Source organism: Alosa pseudoharengus, unplaced genomic scaffold (genome assembly GCF_046254945.1).
Source record: "Alosa pseudoharengus isolate Yale_2024_CS ecotype anadromous, Long Island Sound unplaced genomic scaffold, YU_APseudo_1.1 YU_APseudo_1.1_scf_3, whole genome shotgun sequence".
Lineage (NCBI taxonomy): Eukaryota > Metazoa > Chordata > Actinopteri > Clupeiformes > Clupeidae > Alosa > Alosa pseudoharengus.
Genome location: NW_027468718.1, coordinates 5,821,076 through 5,840,627, shown reverse-complemented (window position 1 = coordinate 5,840,627; position 19,552 = coordinate 5,821,076). Strand labels below are relative to the sequence as shown.

Here is a 19,552-nt window from a genome sequence, read left to right as displayed (position 1 = left end):
AAGTCCGAAGCACTAACCAGTAGGTCACGGCTGCCCTGACTTGGTGATATGAATAAGACTTGCGTCGTGCTTTGTGTCACGTTACGCCGGGTGTAGGATGGGGGCCTAGGTCATCAAGAGCTAACCATGGTCAAAGGACTTTCACATCCTGACATGTTCAAGCAACTTGCAAGGACCAAGAGGGCTATATTAGACTTTGTTCCCTGGTGAAACTTTCGGTGGCTGTGTGTGTGTGTGCGTGAGGACAATTTATTTCTGTTTTAATGTGTTTTGTTTGGCTTGGCTGTGCATGTGTGTGTGTGTGTGTGTGTGTGTGTGTGTGTGTGATGAGGCAATATGAGATTGTTTTTTAAATTTCCCTTGACATCCTATAACCTTTCTCTTTTAAACAGGAACCAACCCATTTTTGCTGTCAGCGGCAACTGATAGTTTGAACTGAGCAGGACATCTGCTATGCCTGATATGCCCTGTTTCATATTGCCCGGAGACAGTTCATACGGAAAATAATAGGCTGTCAATAGGGGTTAGTTGACCGCAACCAGCAACTAAAGCTACCATTGTGACAAAGCAATAAGGGCAGGGAAGTCCCTTTCTTTCTGTCTTTGTGTATGTGTGTGTGTGTGTGTGTGTGTGTGTGTGTGTGTGTGTGTGTGTGTGTGTGTGTGTGTGTGTGTGTGTGTGTGTGTGTGTGTGTGTGTGTGTATGTGTGTGTGTGTGTGTGTGTGTGTATGTGTGTGTGTGTGTGTGTGTGTGTGTGTGTGTGTGTGTATGTGTGGTGACCAGACAACCACTTTTCTTTTAGGGGGGTTCACCACCTGTCACAGCCATGCCAGGTTCCCCAGAAGCCACACCCAGTCACTCACCTTCAGACTCACGTTCACTTTCCCCTGAGTACTGAATTCCCTACACCTGTGTTTCTCTGGACTCTAGCCCTATTTTTAACCCACTTCCCCAGTACTCCGTGTCTGGTCTCATCAGAGAATAACACAAGAACTCTCTGCTCCCGTCTTCCCATGTTTGTGCCAGTTTTTGCCAGAATCTCCAGTTAAGTTGGATCGTTTGTTTGGACTACCTTATTATTTGAACTCTTTAGCTGTGCTGTGGACCTTTTGCCGGATTTCTGTTAACTTTGTGTCTCCTGTGTGTTTGCTAAGCCTTGGGCCTGCAACTTCCTTGTTTCACGTTGTGATCATTAAATCTGAAAACCTAGATCTGAATTCTCTGTCTTGAGTCAGTGTGTCCTGACACCACCCACAGCAGTGTAAATCACAATTATTTATTCAAGGCCTTCACACAACCTGGGCAGCCGTGCCCAGCAGCTGTTGTTGGGCAGCCGTGGCCTACTGGTTAGCACTTCGGTAGCTCTCTTGCCAGCACTGCTCTTAAGGCATCGGGAGGGAGGTTACCAACGTACATACTGCACAGCTACGACCAGCTGGATACCTTTACACACACGTGTGCAAGTGTTAGTTTAACGTGTTAGAATCACGTCCCATCCTGGCAGCTTTTATGCACAGGGGAAGGCCTTAAAAACCTATACCTACATGCCACACTTCAAACATTCAGTATTAATTATCATTAATCCATTGGCTGTGTGGGTTTGATAGAGTTTATGGGAGTTTGGCTTGGCTGTGTGTGTGTGTGTGTGTGTGTGTGTATGTATGCACTTCTGATAAGGCTCTGAACAAAATGAGGACCTCTTAATGGACTTTGTTTCTTGACATCCCATTACCCTTTCAAACAGGAACCAACGCATGACTGTAGCCAACAGTAACAGCTTATCAGCACTGAGCTAACAACACTGTCCTAAATACACAATAACGTGCCTAGAAAAGGATATCTGGTAAGCCTGATCGTGCAGCTGTTTCATATTGCTTGGAAACCATCTGGCCATCTGGCAGTACAGAGGCCAAACATTCTGCTGTCAATGGGGGTTAGTTGACAGCGACCGCAGCAACGAAAGTCAGGCAACCGTTTGGGTTGGGTTTGAACCTTAACTGACTGCCTGGCTCAAGTTACTCTCAGTTTATTTTTTTCAAGCCAGGCAATAAAGACAAAGAGAGAGATTTCATTTGACTAAAGTATTGCCTGCTTTTTCAGTGATATCGGAAGGGAAGGTCTTAACTCCAGCTAGAGATGTTTACTGATTACTGGTAACTAATAATGTGTGTGCTCACGTCACTGAGATTATGCCAGTAAGATAATAGCATCTCTCATGTCTCATTATCTCCCTCTCTCTCGTTCTCTCTCGCTCTATATGCATGATAATGAGTCTCTGTGAAATGTGAAACTCTTACACCATGACGACTTTGTCATGACACTCATATGCTATTTATACAGCAAGAATAACACCTGGTGGGTGAGAGACACAAGATCAAAAGAGAGGGGAAAACAACACAAGATCAGTGTGATATGTTATCATCATAGTGGCCCCAAGCCAGAACTGGTATCAGGATGGTTCAGCAGCAATAACACCTTGAATTGGATCCTGAGAAACTCGGTCAAACACTCAAACTCGTATCGGTATCGATGTATTGGTGTGGGTTGTGGAACTCGTATCGGTATCGATGTATTGGTGTGGGTTGTGGAACTCGTATCGGTATCGATGTATTGGTGTGGGTTGTGGAACTCATATCGGTATCGATGTATTGGTGTGGGTTGTGGAAGCTACAATGGGACATGTGAGACTGTGGGGAAGTCCAAAGGGCAGCTAGAGTCCCCTCAGTATCACTAACATATGACACTATCACATTGGCATTACAGAAAAGGAGATCACCTCCCACTACTGTCAAAGCAATGTCAAACATGTCAAAACAAAGCCACATGGCCAGGGGCGGGCCAAAGTGCACAGACAGAAAACAGCACCTGATGCTCATTGGTATATAAGAGGCCAGACCAGAGGTGTTTCATCATGTGTGTCTTGGGATAAAATAAAGCTGTTGTCATTCATACAGGTCTGCACACAGTATAGCAGTGGTCCCCAAACTTTTTCTTCTGAGGGCCAGCTCACTATGCCTGGCTCTAAGAGAGGGCCAGAGACTCGGAGAATCAGTAACCATAAATAGCTTAGTGCTGTGAACAACAGCAGTCTACTAGTTGAATATTCCATTACATTTAATCATAGGCTACTGCAATTTAATACCATTGTTAGCTGTGTTTATGTTGCCATCATACCATATCAGTGTAAATGTAGCTCAAATGAAATAATACTAATAAAAAGACTTTAGCATTCCCAAAAGTATTAGCAGGGAGTCCCAAAAGTATTTTATTCAAAATGTGTGAACTCTGAACTCTGTGTCTGCATACACAGCTCAAGTTGTGAACAAGCAATATCCTACAAATAATTCAAAGTTCTCAAACTATGAGAGTTTTATGAAGTGCTGGCAAAAACATCTGAAATCACCTAATAATGAGAACTTTGTGAACTCTATGAACATTTGAATGGTTATGGTTATGGTTATGGATTTAGCAGACGCCTTTGTCCAAGGCGACACATAAATACAAAACAACATAATAATATTTAAAATTGAACAGGGAACAGATTAAAATGTAGGTCAAATATAGTAAGGAGAATAGTTAAAGTACATAATAATATCAATTTAATCAATAGCCTAATAAAAAAGCAATGGAAAAAAGGGGAAAGGCAATAATAAAACAATAATGTCAATTAAATCAATAATATAAAAACAATGACATGCTAAGACTACATTAAGGAGAATATCAATAATAAACAATAATGTCAAATTAATTAACAGCCCAATTGAAATAAAACAACATTATATAAACCATAACACATAAGCGCTTAAACAACTAAGTATATGTTGAATGTCTTTAGACCCCTCTTAAAAGACCCAAAACTACCACAGGAACGGAGAGCACTGGGCAGTTCATTCCACCAACATGGAACCACTGAAGAAAAGAGTCTGGAATTAGACCCAGTTTTCATGACTGGTCGACACAACATTCGCTCACCAGAAGACCGCAGTGGGCGGTTGGGGATGTAAGGCTTGATTATTGAATTAAAATAACTAGGAGCAGATCTAGTTAGTGTCCTATAGGCCAAAGTGAGAGATTTAAATTTAATTCTGGCTACTATAGGGAGCCAATGGAGAGTAACTAGGAGAGGAGTTACATGTGTCCTCTTTGGCTGATTGAAGACCAGGCGTGCTCCAGCATTCTGAATCAGCTGTAATGATCTTGTTACACAAGCGGGTAAGCCAGCTAATAGTGAATTACAATAGTCCAGCTTAGAGATGACCATGGTCTGAACAAGAAGTTGTGTGGAATCTTGTGTCAGATAAGGTCTGATCTTCCTAATGTTGTAAAGCATAAACCGACATGATTTTGCAATAGAAGCTATATGCATATATGAATGAGTGAATAAAAATAGAAATAATTATCCCAGAAAGTCCTAGAAATATGTTAGTTATTAACAATTAATTGATAAACTTTTAGAATACTTTGAGCACTGATGCAGTCAGCATAGGCCTTTTACATTGTTTGCAGATAGGCCTACATTTCATTCTGTTTTCAATGGCAAACGTAAAACAGCGCCAAAACAACCACCAGTGGACAAAAAGAGTATTTCACGTGTATTGTTAAGACTCGCCATAGAGAATGAATGGGGGGAATTACAGAGGTCATAGTTTGACGATGTCGTAGGCCTACTCCCGTGCGGGCCGGATGCTATATACCACGGACGTGTTTTGGGGGCAAAAGCACGTGTTTCTACTTGACACACACATGGACACACAGCACATATACATGCACACACACAGACACACATATTTGTTTATCCCTAGTGGTTTAAAAATGAATCAGACCCATATCAGGGATTCATCTGTTTTGACTGAAATTCTAGGGTATTTCTCTCCACTGGTGTTTTGCCTTTTACAGAGTGACTGGATAACATGTTTTTCTGAGTGGGTACGAGGAACCTTGAGCATCAAACAGTCATTTGATCTGGTCTGATAGGGACCAGAATTCCAAACAAGCATGTTTGAAATATAACCTTGTAATTTCCCAACAATACCTTTGTAAATAAACAGATACCAATGATTGTTGAGTACCGTCACTACAGTTGAGTATGCGCTATGACTGCCATACCAACGGGCCTGGCTCTTTGCCGTTGCAGTCAAGCTGCAGGTTTAGTGCCCCGGAGACCGGGTTTGGGACACGGTGGGATCACTGCTCTGTCCCTTCACTGCAAATGGTGTCAGAAGTGGGATGGCTTGCCGTGAGGTCATCGGAAGCTTGACCAATGTGTGAGCCGTATAAGAGACCCCAGGACAGGTTGACCCCGGTGTGAGGGATCCCAGAGATGGTTGAAGCACGTGTGTAAGGCACCCTGGGATGGGAGAAGTACAGCTGGTGATTGCGTGAGGGATGCAAGTGTGCGTGCAGCGCATGGGCAAGCTTCCTGAAGGGGAGGGCAGAGTGATGGAGTACCGTCACTACAGTTCAGTGCCCTATGACTGCCATACCAACAGGCCTGGCTCTTTGGCGTTGTGGTCAAGCTGCAGGGTTAGTTCCTGGGTTCAAGACAGGATGGGCTTACTGCTCTGTTCCTTCGCTACAATTTATCATTTATCAATACTTTCGGTTACAATAACTTTGTGCATAGTGGCAATAAGCAAACACCTACATACAAGGTGTGAGGCACCAGGATAAATGATGGCGGTTCAACAAAGTCTAAATTCATTAGGCATCTCAATAATGAAAGAGAAATTAAACTTAGCATAATATTGTCACAGATAAGCTAACCATTGCAAAGTGTTGTGCTAATGCTGAGAACAGGCAGATTGCATCTTTGGCCATATGATGAGACATACTTAGGTTAATATTTCACCAGGTCCGTAGCAGAAGATTAGACTATACAGTGTCCTAAACTGGAGACCTAATGTGTAAGTTCTGGTCTCAAGCATGAGTGATATTTTTCCTGTCACAAGTTCACATCCACTCTTGGCTGCCCATATTTTATTTTGGGAAAATTTTTTATAATAGAAACGATGCAGTAAGGAACGCTACACGTCAATTGTAGCAATCAAAATAAACTATTGAAAACAAAAATATTGAAACAGAGTTCTTAATTTGTGTTTCTTCAGATTGCATTGCAGTAGACAACATAATATTATCCTATAACTGGTTTTGATACTGTACTGTATGGATGGTAGCTACAGGACATGCTTTGAATTCATAATATTTAACAATACAGCGACAGATCAGATGGCTAGAGACTTGAGATTTGACTTGGCCTTGACAAAAGACTTGAGACTTGACTTGAACTTGCCCCTCAAAGACTTGAAACTTAACTTGGACTCGAGCTCAAAGACTTGAGACTCGACTTGGACTTCCAAAAAATTACTTGTGAGCATTACATTTACAGTACATCTATCCTGCATTTCATTATAGACAAGGTTTTTCTTGGTCAATGGCGTAATGATTTTTAGAGGGATCACGATTTTTGGATCAGGCGCCAGACCACATCTTATATCGTTAATTGCCAAACACCTGGGCGCAAGGTTTAATGAAAGTGGAGAGCATGGCAAGTAATCCGTCACTGACTTAAGTAAGTATAAGTATAAGTATATATACTCTTTTGATCCCGTGAGGGAAATTTGGTCTCTGCATTCATCCCAATCCGTGAATTAGTGAAACACACTCAGCACACAGTGAGCACACAGTGAGGTGAAGCACACACTAATCCCGACGCAGTGAGCTGCCTGCAACAACAGCGGCGTTCGGGGAGGAGTGAGGGGTTAGGTGCCTTGCTCAAGGGCACTTCAGCCATGCCTACTGGTCGGGGTTCAAACCGGCAACCCTCCGATTACAAGTCCGAAGCGCTAACCAGTAGGCCACGGCTGCCCCAACTTGGTGTAAGATATGAATAAGGCTTGCGTCGTGCTTTGTGTCACGTTACGCCCAGGGACGGATCATGGCTTGTGCCAAGTGTGCACGTGCACAGGGGCCCTCAGCCAATGGGGGCCCTCGGATTTAAAAAAAAATTGCCATGAATTTAGGCTAGATTATGCCCGGTGCTTCTGTCTGTTAATTTGCGGCACAACTGAATGGTGTTATGGAACCGCGGACCGAAAGAAAAATAAACTAAATGTTTTCCTGATCAATAAATACTTCTTAATTCATAAAATATAGAGGCATAACATTAGGTGGAAGTGGTAGGCTATGAGTGCTCATTCAATGTGTATGCGTGTTTGCGAAAGTGAAACTGACCCACTCGTGGGTAAGTGAATGAAGTGGATTGCTGCAATGTTCATGAAAACAGCATAGCGATTGGATAGCCTAATAAATCGCGACTTGTTGTAGGCCTAACAGTAGCTTATATCGTAGCAAATAGCCTATGGCGATGCCGATGACAGATAGGCCTACACTTATTTCACTCGTCTCGCTGGAGTGAGCGCATAATGTGGGCTGTTGCGCAAAGAAATTAATTAGGGAGATGATCTGCATCTCCATTTACCAAACGCTATAGTTTTGCTAACATCTCCACTGTTAACGTGAAATATGTCTCCATGCAAGGTAGTGTCAAGCAGCAGTGAAGTGAAAACCTTATGCAGGTAGCCAATGTTCACGTCACCTGAGTCAGACAGAAAACGGGCCTTGCTTGCTCTGTTAAAGTTTGTATGCCCCTTCCAAAATGCGTTAAAAGGGTATATTTAACAGCCAGAATTTCGAAATTTTCCCGGGGGAGACACTGAACCCCCCGTAATATTATCAGCACCACCTCTGACAAAATACTATCAACGTCCCTGCTACCGGTCCGTCAGAAATATGACAACTGTTGTCCGGTCCGTTAAGTGAAAAATGTTGCTGTAGACTGTTTGGACAGCAAAGAGAGATTACAGCCTAATAACTAGAATTGCGGTTCCGAGGAACTGCAAGAGTGGGTTTGATCAGGGGCATGGAATTCGGCCTAATCCAAGGATTCCAACGGTACCTCATTTATGAAAATCGGACATACGGGTCAAAAGTTACATGCACACACCTTCATATACACAGACAGCCCAGCCCAGCCCATTAGAAATTGCCAGATGGCTTAGAACTCTGCCAGGTGCAAGCTTAAAGGAGAATTCCGGTGTGATTTTGACCTAAAGTGTTTTGAAACATGACGCCGAGTGTGAACCTATGTCTCATAGCCCATCTCGGCTTGTCCCCTGCACTCCGAAATCTGGCGCTAGTTAGCCGATGCCACCAACAAGCCAGGCAATGCTGGTACCTCGGGCATCGGCCTAGCCATGCAAATAAATCACTGTTTTACACCATTTACAAGGCTCAACATATCTCCACACTTCATTGGTATACTTTCCAAGGCCCTGACATTTAAAACGAGACATTGAGAACTTTGAAAAAGCACTGGTAGTTTACTTACAAGACAATTTATACAGACAGTGTCTTCACGAAGTTTAGCGTTTGCAGCCATCTTGAATTTAGTCACGATAAGTCGAGCGACGAGCACGAATGAACAGGATAAGGGATCAGATTGCAAAAATAATCCCGTGGAAATGCATGCATTCCAGTTGCTGCTTAAATTATGTATTGACGATGTACATGACAACGAAGAGCACCTTACAACAAATGGCATAAATGTTTTACTACTCAGTGATGTGAATCTTGCATCTATAGCCTAATGTTGTTGACGGAAGACGTGCTGTAGGCTACACGTGAAGAAGGAGTGGCCAGGTGTGCATACTATATAGCCTACTGATTGCAGCTTCAGATGGCATTACGAAGGATAAGAGAAAAGGAAGAGAAGACAGAATGGTTCGCGTTTGTGCTTTTCCAGGTTGCGGCAAGCAGATGAGAAGCTATGTTCCAGAAAGTTTTCACAGGCTACCTCTACACGAGTTAACTTGGAAGCAGTGGCTTGTTGTTTTGCAAGTCGATGTCGAGACACCTATCCATATACTAAAACAGAAGGATTATGTAGTGCACATTTTGATCCAGACGACTTCATTATAAGAGGCTCTAACCCTCGACAACGAATGCGTCTGAAGAAATCTGCCATCCCGAAATACAACAACTTTCTCCGAAAGCGACACAACTTTCTCCGGAGGTATGAATTTATTTGGTTATTAGACTGTAAATTGTGTGAACCATGTTAGCATGTATAAATCGTGTGCAGCACTGAACATTGTGTTTGCTACAAATTCACATAGTTTTGTATTCCAGAAAGAGAAATGAGGCAGATTATGCTACATTCATTATTTAGCCCACCATCAGAAATGTTGCTGGAGAGGGACGGAGTGGTGTGGTTTGTTCTGATATTTTTGATAAATACGTTACTATATAAAACTTGCCATGTAAGCTAACCTGGCTGACCGTGATTGGGGTCCGCTAAGGTGTTTGGGGGATGGGTTTGCTATGCTGCATTCAGTTGCATTGTTATGCGTAATGGTCTAAAGTATTAGCGGGGGGTGGGTGTTGGGGAGTACATTCCTCACAGTTTGAAGTGTTAGAACTTTCCAGGTAGTTAGAGTACCTAAAAGTAGCAAGTGATGGTCAATGAACAGAGTGGGGCCACTTTGGATGGATTGCAAAACAGATGTGCTGCTGTGTGCATCTGAGTGTCCTATAAACCAATGAATAAATAAACTTACTTTGTGTGTATGTATTTTCTTAGGCCAGTACCTCTGAGGACCCGGCAATGTTTCCCTTTGAAATGGCTGCTGCCCCCCAGTCCACGCCTAAAAAAACCCATAGACAACTGCAACACAGGAGGTCTGATTGGTCCACTAGCCTCAGTCAAGCCCCAAACAGCCATAAGTAAGGCCACAAACTAGGCCATCAGCATCTGGACAATACACTGCACGACCTGCATCATGGCAATACCCACAGGTAAGCCATGTATTGTGTTGACAGTCAGCCAGTGTTCACATTTCACTGTAATGTCTGCAACACCTTGGTCACCATTGAAGTATCAATGTGGAATTTTTTTTATAAATTTGAAGGAAAGGACTGAAACACCCTCATCATTGTTGAGTCCCTCGAGGGAAGCCAGTGGTGTGACACAACAGCCCTCAGTAAGGCCACGAACTAGGCCATCATCATCTGGACAATACACTCCCAGACCCGCATCATGGCAATACCCACAGGTAAGCCATGTATTGTGTTGACAGTCAGCCGGAGTTCACATGGACCATAGAATAGTCTAGAATAGTATCTACTTTTTGGCTCCCCTTATCCAGCACTGGCCTTGGATCTCCCCCAGAAGATAACTGCAATGAGACATTCTTTGTATCCCTTCACCCCACCTGCAAACAGACTATGAACTCTATACACATACACACACACACACACACACATCTTTACACACGTACACCCCCTACTCCCCATCCCATGCATTCGCCGCTTCTTACTCCCAGTCTGACAAGCGGGTCTGGAACAGCGCTGACCATGGCTGCAGTAAAGGATGCCCCCCTCCCCCCCCGTTGTCTTCCATGTGTCTATGTGCCTATGTTGCTGAGGCTCCCCATAGGAGCATAGTATGGGGGTGCTACTACTACTACTACTTTTCACTGTAATGTCTGCAACACCTTGGTCACCACTGAAGTAGCTATGTGTCATTTTTTTTATAAATTTGAAGGAAAGGACTGAAACACCCCCCTCATTGTGGAGTCCCTCGAGGGAAGCCAGTGGAGTGACACAATCAGTGAGTTGAATTTTTAATTTCATATATGGTTCTGGTGATAATGTGCTACACTGATGCTCCATTTAGAAGTAAATGTGTAATCATTTCCAACAATGACATTATTCATCTGTCCTTTGATCAACAGGAAGATGTAGAGGAAGGTGTTGCAGGTGCTTCAGACACATCTGTGCAAGATATGAGCATTAGCTTTGGGGAAATGGATTTGGACCCTAAAGACACCAGTTTTGTGCCCCTGAGTGACACCACCTCATCCAGCCCAAGCCCTGGCTCTGTCTCCAGCTCTGGCAGCACAAATGGATGGGCAGGAAGAAAGTGGCTAGTTGATGAGGCCAAGCTGATGGAGCTTTTTAGAACATGCACTCAGTGTGGTGTGGCCATTGAGGAAAAACGAGTAGCCACACGTGCCAGCCAGATCAGAATACACTGGACGTGTTTGAAGGGACACACCGGGGAATGGGCATCATGCACTGACCAAAGGAATATGGCCCGCAACAACCTCTTGGCATGTGCTGCAACATTTTTCACCGGAGCCACCTACTCGGACATCAAAGAATGGGCAGAACTAATCAACCTGCAGCTACCAGGCAAGACTCAGTTTTACGCCGTTCAATCCAAATACCTCATCCCTGTAATAAATCATGCATACAAGGGACAACAACAAAAAATTCTGGAGAGGATTTCTCAACTTTCTGCTTCGGGGCAAAAACTGGAAATGTGTGGTGATGCGAGGTGTGATAGCCCTGGTAAGCATTGTTATTCGTCAGATTTTGATTGACTTTCAAATATACACAATTCCTTTTTTTTTTTCAAAATCACAGACATGTTTGTTTTTCCAAAAGGCTACAGCTGCAAGTACAGCACCTATTATTTTCAAGATGATGCAACAAAAGAAATTCTTCATTTTGAACTTGTACAGGTAAACAAGCATAGATGCCTGTTGTTGTTATGTGAAATAAGCGTACAGTTGCTGTCAAGGCAATAAGTTGGGACTATGTACATGCACATGTGAAATAACAAACTGGTATTTTTACTATGTTATTAGGTTACAGAAGCATCGAGTTCCGTGGCAATGGAGGCAATGGGCTTTCAGAGAGGCCTAAATCACCTCCTCGATCTCAGGCTGGACATTGGGGTGATGGCGACCGACAGATCGCCATCAATAAGAAAACTAATGAGGGAAAGCTATGGCAACATTCGTCACAAATATGACCCTTGGCATGTGAACAAGAGTATGCATCATATTTACTAGATATCCACACGTGTGTGACTGGTTGTTGCTGGTGAAATAGAAGCTCATATTGTTTTTGAACTCTCCATAGGTCTCAAGAAGAAGCTGGTGTCTGTCTCTAATTAAAAAAATTACAGAGAGCTTCGACCATGGCTGAGGTCTATCAGCAATCACTTATACTGGGCATGCAGTTCCAGCCATGGTGATGAACAGGTAACCATGAAATTATGAATCATTATTTTATGACGCACATTAGGAAAAAAAAATATTTTAGTTAAAAAATGTATAACCCAAGACAGTGTTGACACATGAACTCACAAAAGTATTCTCCATAATTTCTAAGGGTTGTATTTTATGTCGTTTTTCAGGAGTGTGCGACGGTGGACATCTGTTCTTCACTATATTCGTGGCATCCACAGATGGGAAGAGAATGGGCGGGAGTACCAATGTGCTCACCCACCTCTCTCAGAGGAGGATCAGGAGAAAAAAAGTGGCTGGATAATGACTCCCCAGCTTTCCGTGCTCTCAAAGAGTTGGTTGAGGATAAAACCCTCCTGCGTGACCTGAGACAGATGGCTCTGTTCAAGCACACTGGTATGCCTTCACAGTCATTGAAATTAGTTTCTTAGAATTGCATTATCTTTGTTATTAAAAAGAGGAAGCGAACAGCTGTTTATTATCTAGTCACACTGTTGTCATTTGTAACCTCAGACAGCATAAGACTGTCAGCATTCCTGATAAATCTTAACTTTTCAACACCAGCAATTATCACTTTACATGACTGATATTGATTGATATATTTCAATTGGACATATTTTGCAGGATCTCTTGAAGTCTTTCACAACGTCACCCTGAAGTACGCACCAAAGCGACTTCACTTTACATACGACTCAATGAGAGCCCGCACAGAATTGGCCATCATAGATCACAATATCAATATTGGAAGGGAACAAAAAACAACACTTGAGGGTAGGGAAACGGCTTTGCGTCCAAATTTTGTGTGTTCTGAACAGTACAGTAATTAGTAGAATAACTAACTTGATTTCGGACTTATTTTACCATGACACACATAGCTAAACGGTGTTATAGTAGCCTACATAATCAACGACTTATTTTGTCTGTGGGATAGGAAAACCACAGTACAAGTACATGTACACAAAGACGACACAGCAGTGGGTGGCTAAGCCAGTGTATGAGCCCACCTCTCAGGACTTTAGAAAAGACCTGATGGAGGACGTCTTGAAGTTGAGGGAGGAGAAAAGCCTGGAACCTTGGCCCCGTCCTCCTCCTCGCCCAAGAAGGTTGCTGCAAAATATTGCACCAGTGCCGAGGCCAGACCCGTCTGAGTTGGTGGCCCAAAGGCTGTCGCGGTTCAAGCAACTCTGACTTGTAGTGACATTTCTTTTGTTCTTTTAGAGTATCGTTTTCTTTGTATTTTTTATTTATAATGTACATAGTTTGTTTTTCCTTTTGTGTTTATTTCATGTTCTATGTGTGGTCTACATCTTCGTTGTTTGTCTGTAAATAAATATTGTAGTTTGGAATGAAAACCAAGAAAATGTGTTGATTTTATATTGTTGTTATTTCAAATGAGTATGAACAATATTACCCCCTCACATTGCAATACAAATAATATTAACAAAGTAACACATTTTAGTAATTGGTAACTAGATGATCCTGGAAGCGTCTTCTGCCTCCTGGAATCCATGGTATACTCCACTGGTAGAGGGGTATTTTTTTCTTATTTCTGTAACCACACAGCTTGGCAGAACTTGTCTTTCCCCTCGTCCCAGTTTCTCTCCTTGAAGCACCCACTCAAGGAAAACCCGGTAAGCCACAAGTCTGCACTGTCTGGGAGGGGAGGGGAGGGGGGAGGGAGAGGCAAGAAAAGGTGACACTTCGGTCATTATCATTGTTATATCATATCATTATCATAATCAAGTAACTTAGCTGCCAATTCAAACTACAAATACAGTAACTATTGGATTGATCAAAAGCAATAAAACCCAAGTGTGCAGAGTTCTTACTCAGTAGATAAATGTCCATCTTGCCCCTCCGGCGTGGGTCTTCGTGTCCAGTTTAATTTTGGGACATGGAAAAAGGCTTCCAATACCCACAAGTCCAGAAGGGAAGAAAAGCCTTGCGCTAATGTCACGCAGCGTGCGTCTTGAGTGCGATGGTGCAAAAGGTCCCACTCTTTGCAACAAAAACACTCCATATCGGTAGGCATTATCTCACAGCATCGGCAGGAACACCACCATTTCCCCGTGATACGAGGCTGTGTTGTGGCTGTGCTTACAGCTGCTTGCTCCGCACGCTGTCTCTCAATCTCTCTCCTTTCACGGCGCTCACGCAGCTCTTCCTCCGTATATTCAGGCTCAAATAAATAAGGACGACCATCAAACTCAAATGTTTCCTCCTCGTCTTCAAAGTCTTCATAAAACCCCGTAGCTTCATCATCCGACATCCTTGCAATAGCCTAGTTGCCAACTGTTTGCACTAACTCCAGTCCACAACTAAGGCGAGTTTTCATGTGACTTATCAGCTGTAGTTTCGCTCCTGCTCGTCGCTCGACTTATCGTGACTAAATTCAAGATGGCTGCAAACGCTAAACTTCGTGAAGACACTGTCTGTATAAATCGTCTTGTAAGTAAACTACCAGTGCTACAAGTTCTCAATGTCTCGTTTTAAATGTCAGGGCCTTGGAAAGTATACCAATGAAGTGTGGAGATATGTTGAGCCTTGTAAATGGTGTAAAACAGTGATTTATTTGCATGGCTAGGCCGATGCCCGAGGTACCAGCATTGCCTGGCTTGTTGGTAGCACCGGCTAACTAGCGCCAGATTTCGGAGTGCAGGGGACAAGCCGAGATGGGCTATGAGACATAGGTTCACACTCGGCGTCATGTTTCAAAACACTTTAGGTAAAAATCACACCGGAATTCTCCTTTAAGGCGAGACACTACAGGTGAATAGGGTAAAATTTTTAAATAATAGACATCACCATGAAACTTCCTCAGTTGATTACTTACACAAGTATGAACAAAAAATGTATTAGAAGTTTTTGAAATTCGAATGTCTAATTATGCAAATTAGGCATTATCTCATTAAATATGCGCAAATTTGCATATATTTTCGGTAGATAGATCTGAACATATGATAAAGCCAGGTACAAAATTATTTTTTAATTTTGTTTGCATAAAAGATAAAAATAAAATTACAGAGGGATTTCAGGATATCTGCTTTCATTACCTAGGACAGGGATTCCCAAACTGTGGTACGCGTACCCCCGGTGATACGCGAGCTGCCACTAGGGGGTACGCGAGATGAAAAGGGCAATGGCGGAAAGGAGTTAAAAATGATTAATTAATTAATACTCTAATTAATGAATAAATAATACATAATTTCGAATCGGGTTATAATGATATGGAAACGTGAAATTATAGGAAATCATTTGTAAACTATAATAGGCTATGTTTTCACAGTTTCGTTGAAGTATAGGCTAGGTAGAAGGCTGCGTAAACATGGAAAACTGGCTAAAAACAGGGACACTGTCCAAAAGGCCTAATTAAAGCGGTCGAAGAGGAGAAGCGAGAGAAACAGAGCAGGACACAGGTAACGATGGGATGGTATGGGGGGCAGACTAATGAAGGTGGAGATGGAGCGCAGGGGGATAAAAGAAAGAACGAGACAGAAAAGACTGTGCGAAGAAAACGAAAGTATGATGAGGCATATAGTCCTAGGCTTCACGTGGATTGGGAGACAGACTGCCCAAAGCCACAGTGCGTGGTCTGCAGTGAGATGCTATCTAATGTGGTTCTCCACACTTTTTAGCGTGAGAGCTTATAGACCAATTGCACATTTTGATTTTGTTATCATGTAGGGCGGCTAATTAAACACGATGCCTGGAATGCGTCAATAGAATGTGTTACTTTTTTATGTGTTGGATGGTGGGGGTACGCGAGCCGAGTCAGGATGTAGAAGGTGGTCCGCGGGGAAAAAAGTTTGGGAACCGCTGACCTAGGAAATCAGAATATACTGTCCATAGCCTTAAAAAATTTAACAAATCCCTCTGTAAATATCTTCAGAACACTGCTAAGTGTATATCTGGGAAGTTTGGTGAACATAGGTGCTACATAGGCTGAGATGTTTCTACTGGAAAATGAGAAAAACTCAATTTGAGAAAACAGCCTTGGAACACAGCCAAGAGATTCCATTCTCAGCCTAGACTCGCCTTTGAACACAATAAAGTGCCTAGAACTGGATATCTGGTAAGCCTGATGGTGCCTTGTTTCATATTGCCTGGAAACCATCTGGCAGTACAGAGGCCAAACAATCTGCTGTCAATGGGGGTTAGTTGACAGCGACTAGCAACGAAAGTCAGGCAACCGTTTTGGGTTGGGTTTGAACCTTAACTGAGTGAAAACAGCCTTTAATAGACTTTAATAAAGCTTACATGTCTTTTTTTAACTAGCCTGGTTGTCTGGATTCATACCTCTCTCTCACACACACTCACACTCTTTATGTCTTTATCTCTCTCTCTTTCTTTATCTATCTCACACACACAAACACACACACACACACACACACACAGATACCACAGCCAAAAAGGTTAGGGTAGAGTGAAAGTAAATGTATTGTTTATAATCAACTCCCCACTGACATTTCAAACTTTGGCCGGCAATAGGAGTGATCAATCCACCAATCAGCAGGAACTGAAGGTACAAAGAGAACAGATTAACATTCTCTGGGCTTGTGGCCAGTTTCACTATTGGTTTTTCCTGGCAGGTGTGGTCATTCTTTTGACATGAGGTTTTTGTTATCAGATGCTGCTTAAGGTTCATGGCTTTATCACAAGCTCCAGAAACATGATGCATTTTTTTTTAAATTTATGTTTACATTTATTAATTTGGCGGACACTTTTATCCAAAGCGATAGAAGCCATAGAATAGCATTTAAGCTACAGTGCAGAAGAGAACTTAGCTAGGAATTATCACTGCATCTGTCAATACTAGCACTAGAGGATAGGATTTTGGCCACCCATTGCTGTTTTCAAAACGAAACTCTATATAACTCACAGCAAAGAAATTGTCTAAGATGACGAAAATGAAAGTGATGTTGGTGAAATGCAGTAGAGCAAGAAAGTCCTCTTTTTATGATTGCTATATTGTCCATATATTGCTCAGCTATACTGAACTGAAACTGAACTGAGCTGTAATAATGAAAGTCCAGCAAGAGATGCTCACAGCAGACAAACAAACAAATCTGATAATCTGACCTCTCACTGTTAACTCCCAGCCCTGACCTATCCTTCCTTCCTTCTTACCCCGCCCTGATGTGCTTGTAGAGTTGCCAACTTTCTCAACCTCAAATGAGGGACACTCAGCCCCAAATGAGGGACACTTTCAGCCCCCCCCCCAAACAAACACTTTTTATTCAGATGATAATAATGATTAGTTGAAATAAAGTAATTTTGTTTTTAAATATAATTTTCTTAAGAAATAGGCTACTACCGATTTGATGCTGTTTAACGTATTAATGGTGCACTGTCACCTTAAGAACATTGTAAACATCCCCATGAATGTCTTTTATTAATAATGACGTGTTTTCCCCTGCTGGACGGCAGAAGAAGCAAAATCAATGCATCTCTATTATTGCGCGGGCATAAATTCTCAGAGTTTTGCGGGAGTGGACGGTAATGGTCAGAAATTCAGCGGGAGCTGGATGACAGAAAACAATCCCACGCAGGGCTCTATGTGGTGTGTGTGTGTGGGGTGGGGGGGTGGGGGGCAGAACAGGATATGTTGTTTCATATTGCCTTGACACAGTTGACAGCAACCAGCAACTAAAGCAAAGTCCTTTTAAGGCAAGTCCCTCCACTCGGCAGCCATATTGAAACGCTTTTTGGGCACTTATCGGGCTTATATTTCGGCAGAAATGCACATGCGCAAGGCTTCACGACACCAACCTTGTTCCAGCGGCGAGTTCACAACATATGATTGGCAGATGTCTTCACAACACACCATATGATTGGCTCAATATTCTCATGTCGACGTTTTGCCATGGAAGGGGTGGGATATGTGTAGCCAACTGCCACATTGCCGTTACAAACAAACCCCATCCATTTCTATGGAGGACTTTTTGAGTGCTGTGTCTCCTCATTGGAAAGTCTCTGACTAAAGCCAGACAACCGTTGAAATCTCTTTCTTTCTTACTTTCTTTCTCCCTCAGTGTGTGTGTGTGGTGTATATGTGTTAATTCATGATAATGAGTCTATGTATGGAATGTGAAACATTTCAAAACTCCTCTGATGACCCCCATATGCTATTTACACAGAAGTATTGAAAACAAGAATAACACTGGAGGGTGGAGGACAAGTGTGAAAGAGAGCTACAAGATCATGTGGTTCCCACTTGTGATATCTTATGCACTGCAAAAAATGAATTCTAACCAAGTGTTATTGATCTTATATTAAGATTAAAAAATCTATTTGGTATTGTTTTTAGTATGAAAAGACTTACCTAGCGCCCTCTCAAAAGATCATTTTGACTTAATTTAAGAAGATTTTAACTTATTTTAAGGAGTCTTATCAAGACACATTTGCTCAACGCACTGGCAACAAATTTGCTTGTTTTTAGGACAAATTTGCTTAACGCACTGGCAGACAAATTTGCTTGTTTTCAAGATGAGATGTCTTAAAATAAGTCAAATTGTTTTTAAATTAAGTCAAATGATTTCACAAGAAAGCACTAGGTAAGTCTCTTTATACTGAAAACAATACCAACTAGTTTTTTTTATCTTGATATAAGATTAACAACACTTGGTTAGATTTTGTTAGATAAGCAGTTTTTGCAGTGTGATCATTGTGTCCCGAATCCAGATCTGGATGTCTTGAAGTGTTTTCTCATATAGTACATTTTAAAGGAACAGAGCTCAGTCCACTAAAAGGGGACCAGAAAGAGGACCAAAACAAATGGGACTCACTTTATTTTGTATTCACATTGTGAGTTCATTTGAAAGAGGACTCAGATCTCTTTCTGGTGCACTTCAGCTCTGATGGGGCTTCAGTTTTCTTCATGTTCACACTATTCTCATAACAGGCGCAACGTCATAGAATACATTTAAACAGATTTACGGCAGCTGCTGGACTTTAGTTACATTTCGGACATGGTATGCTGCCAAGTTGCGGGATAACAGACATGGAAATGTCAAATGCGTGACTTTCGTGCAAATAATGATGTGCTGTTAACATTCACAAAATAGCGATTTTTGAAAACTTCCTCGTGAAGAACAGGACGGTGTAGGTTGGGTATTTCTTTTACCCCTTGGTTTCAAGCTCGCAAAAATTCGCAGTTTTGAGGGGTATCTACCCCTTCCCCTTAGCCCTACCCCTTGGTCCAAAAGAGAATTGGGATAAACCTTCCTCTCACGTGAACGCGCAAAACTAAGGGGAAGGGGTAAGACAGAGAAATGAGTTTGGCCCTAAGGACCAGCCAAATTATGAAAAAAGTGTGTCTTATAGTCCGGTAAATACGGTAAACAAATCAGCACATGGTATAAGACAACAAATGTCCAAAGGAAGTCAGGAAATCACCCTCAATCACCCTCAACCATGAAAAACATGTTTGATACTTTAATTGATATAGTTTGAGTCAAGGT

General features: G+C 42.3%; 1 protein-coding gene across 2 annotated transcripts; it reads left to right on the top strand.

Moving 5' to 3' along the window:
* The first annotated feature begins 8,631 nt into the window (after positions 1-8,631).
* LOC143099556 (uncharacterized) lies at positions 8,632-13,385 on the top strand. Of its 2 annotated transcripts, none has more exons than XM_076262503.1 (11): positions 8,632-9,070; positions 9,638-9,852; positions 9,966-10,109; positions 10,601-10,666; positions 10,791-11,409; positions 11,506-11,582; positions 11,709-11,895; positions 11,986-12,107; positions 12,263-12,488; positions 12,717-12,863; positions 13,104-13,385. In XM_076262503.1, exons 5-8 carry the CDS (start codon positions 10,842-10,844, stop codon positions 12,018-12,020), a joined length of 867 nt encoding a protein of 288 aa, XP_076118618.1. In that variant the 5' UTR covers positions 8,632-9,070; positions 9,638-9,852; positions 9,966-10,109; positions 10,601-10,666; positions 10,791-10,841; the 3' UTR covers positions 12,021-12,107; positions 12,263-12,488; positions 12,717-12,863; positions 13,104-13,385. The 2 variants fall into 2 exon arrangements, with proteins under 2 accessions (XP_076118618.1, XP_076118617.1); XM_076262502.1 differs by having other exon boundaries at positions 13,024-13,385.
* The last annotated feature ends 6,167 nt before the right edge of the window (positions 13,386-19,552 follow it).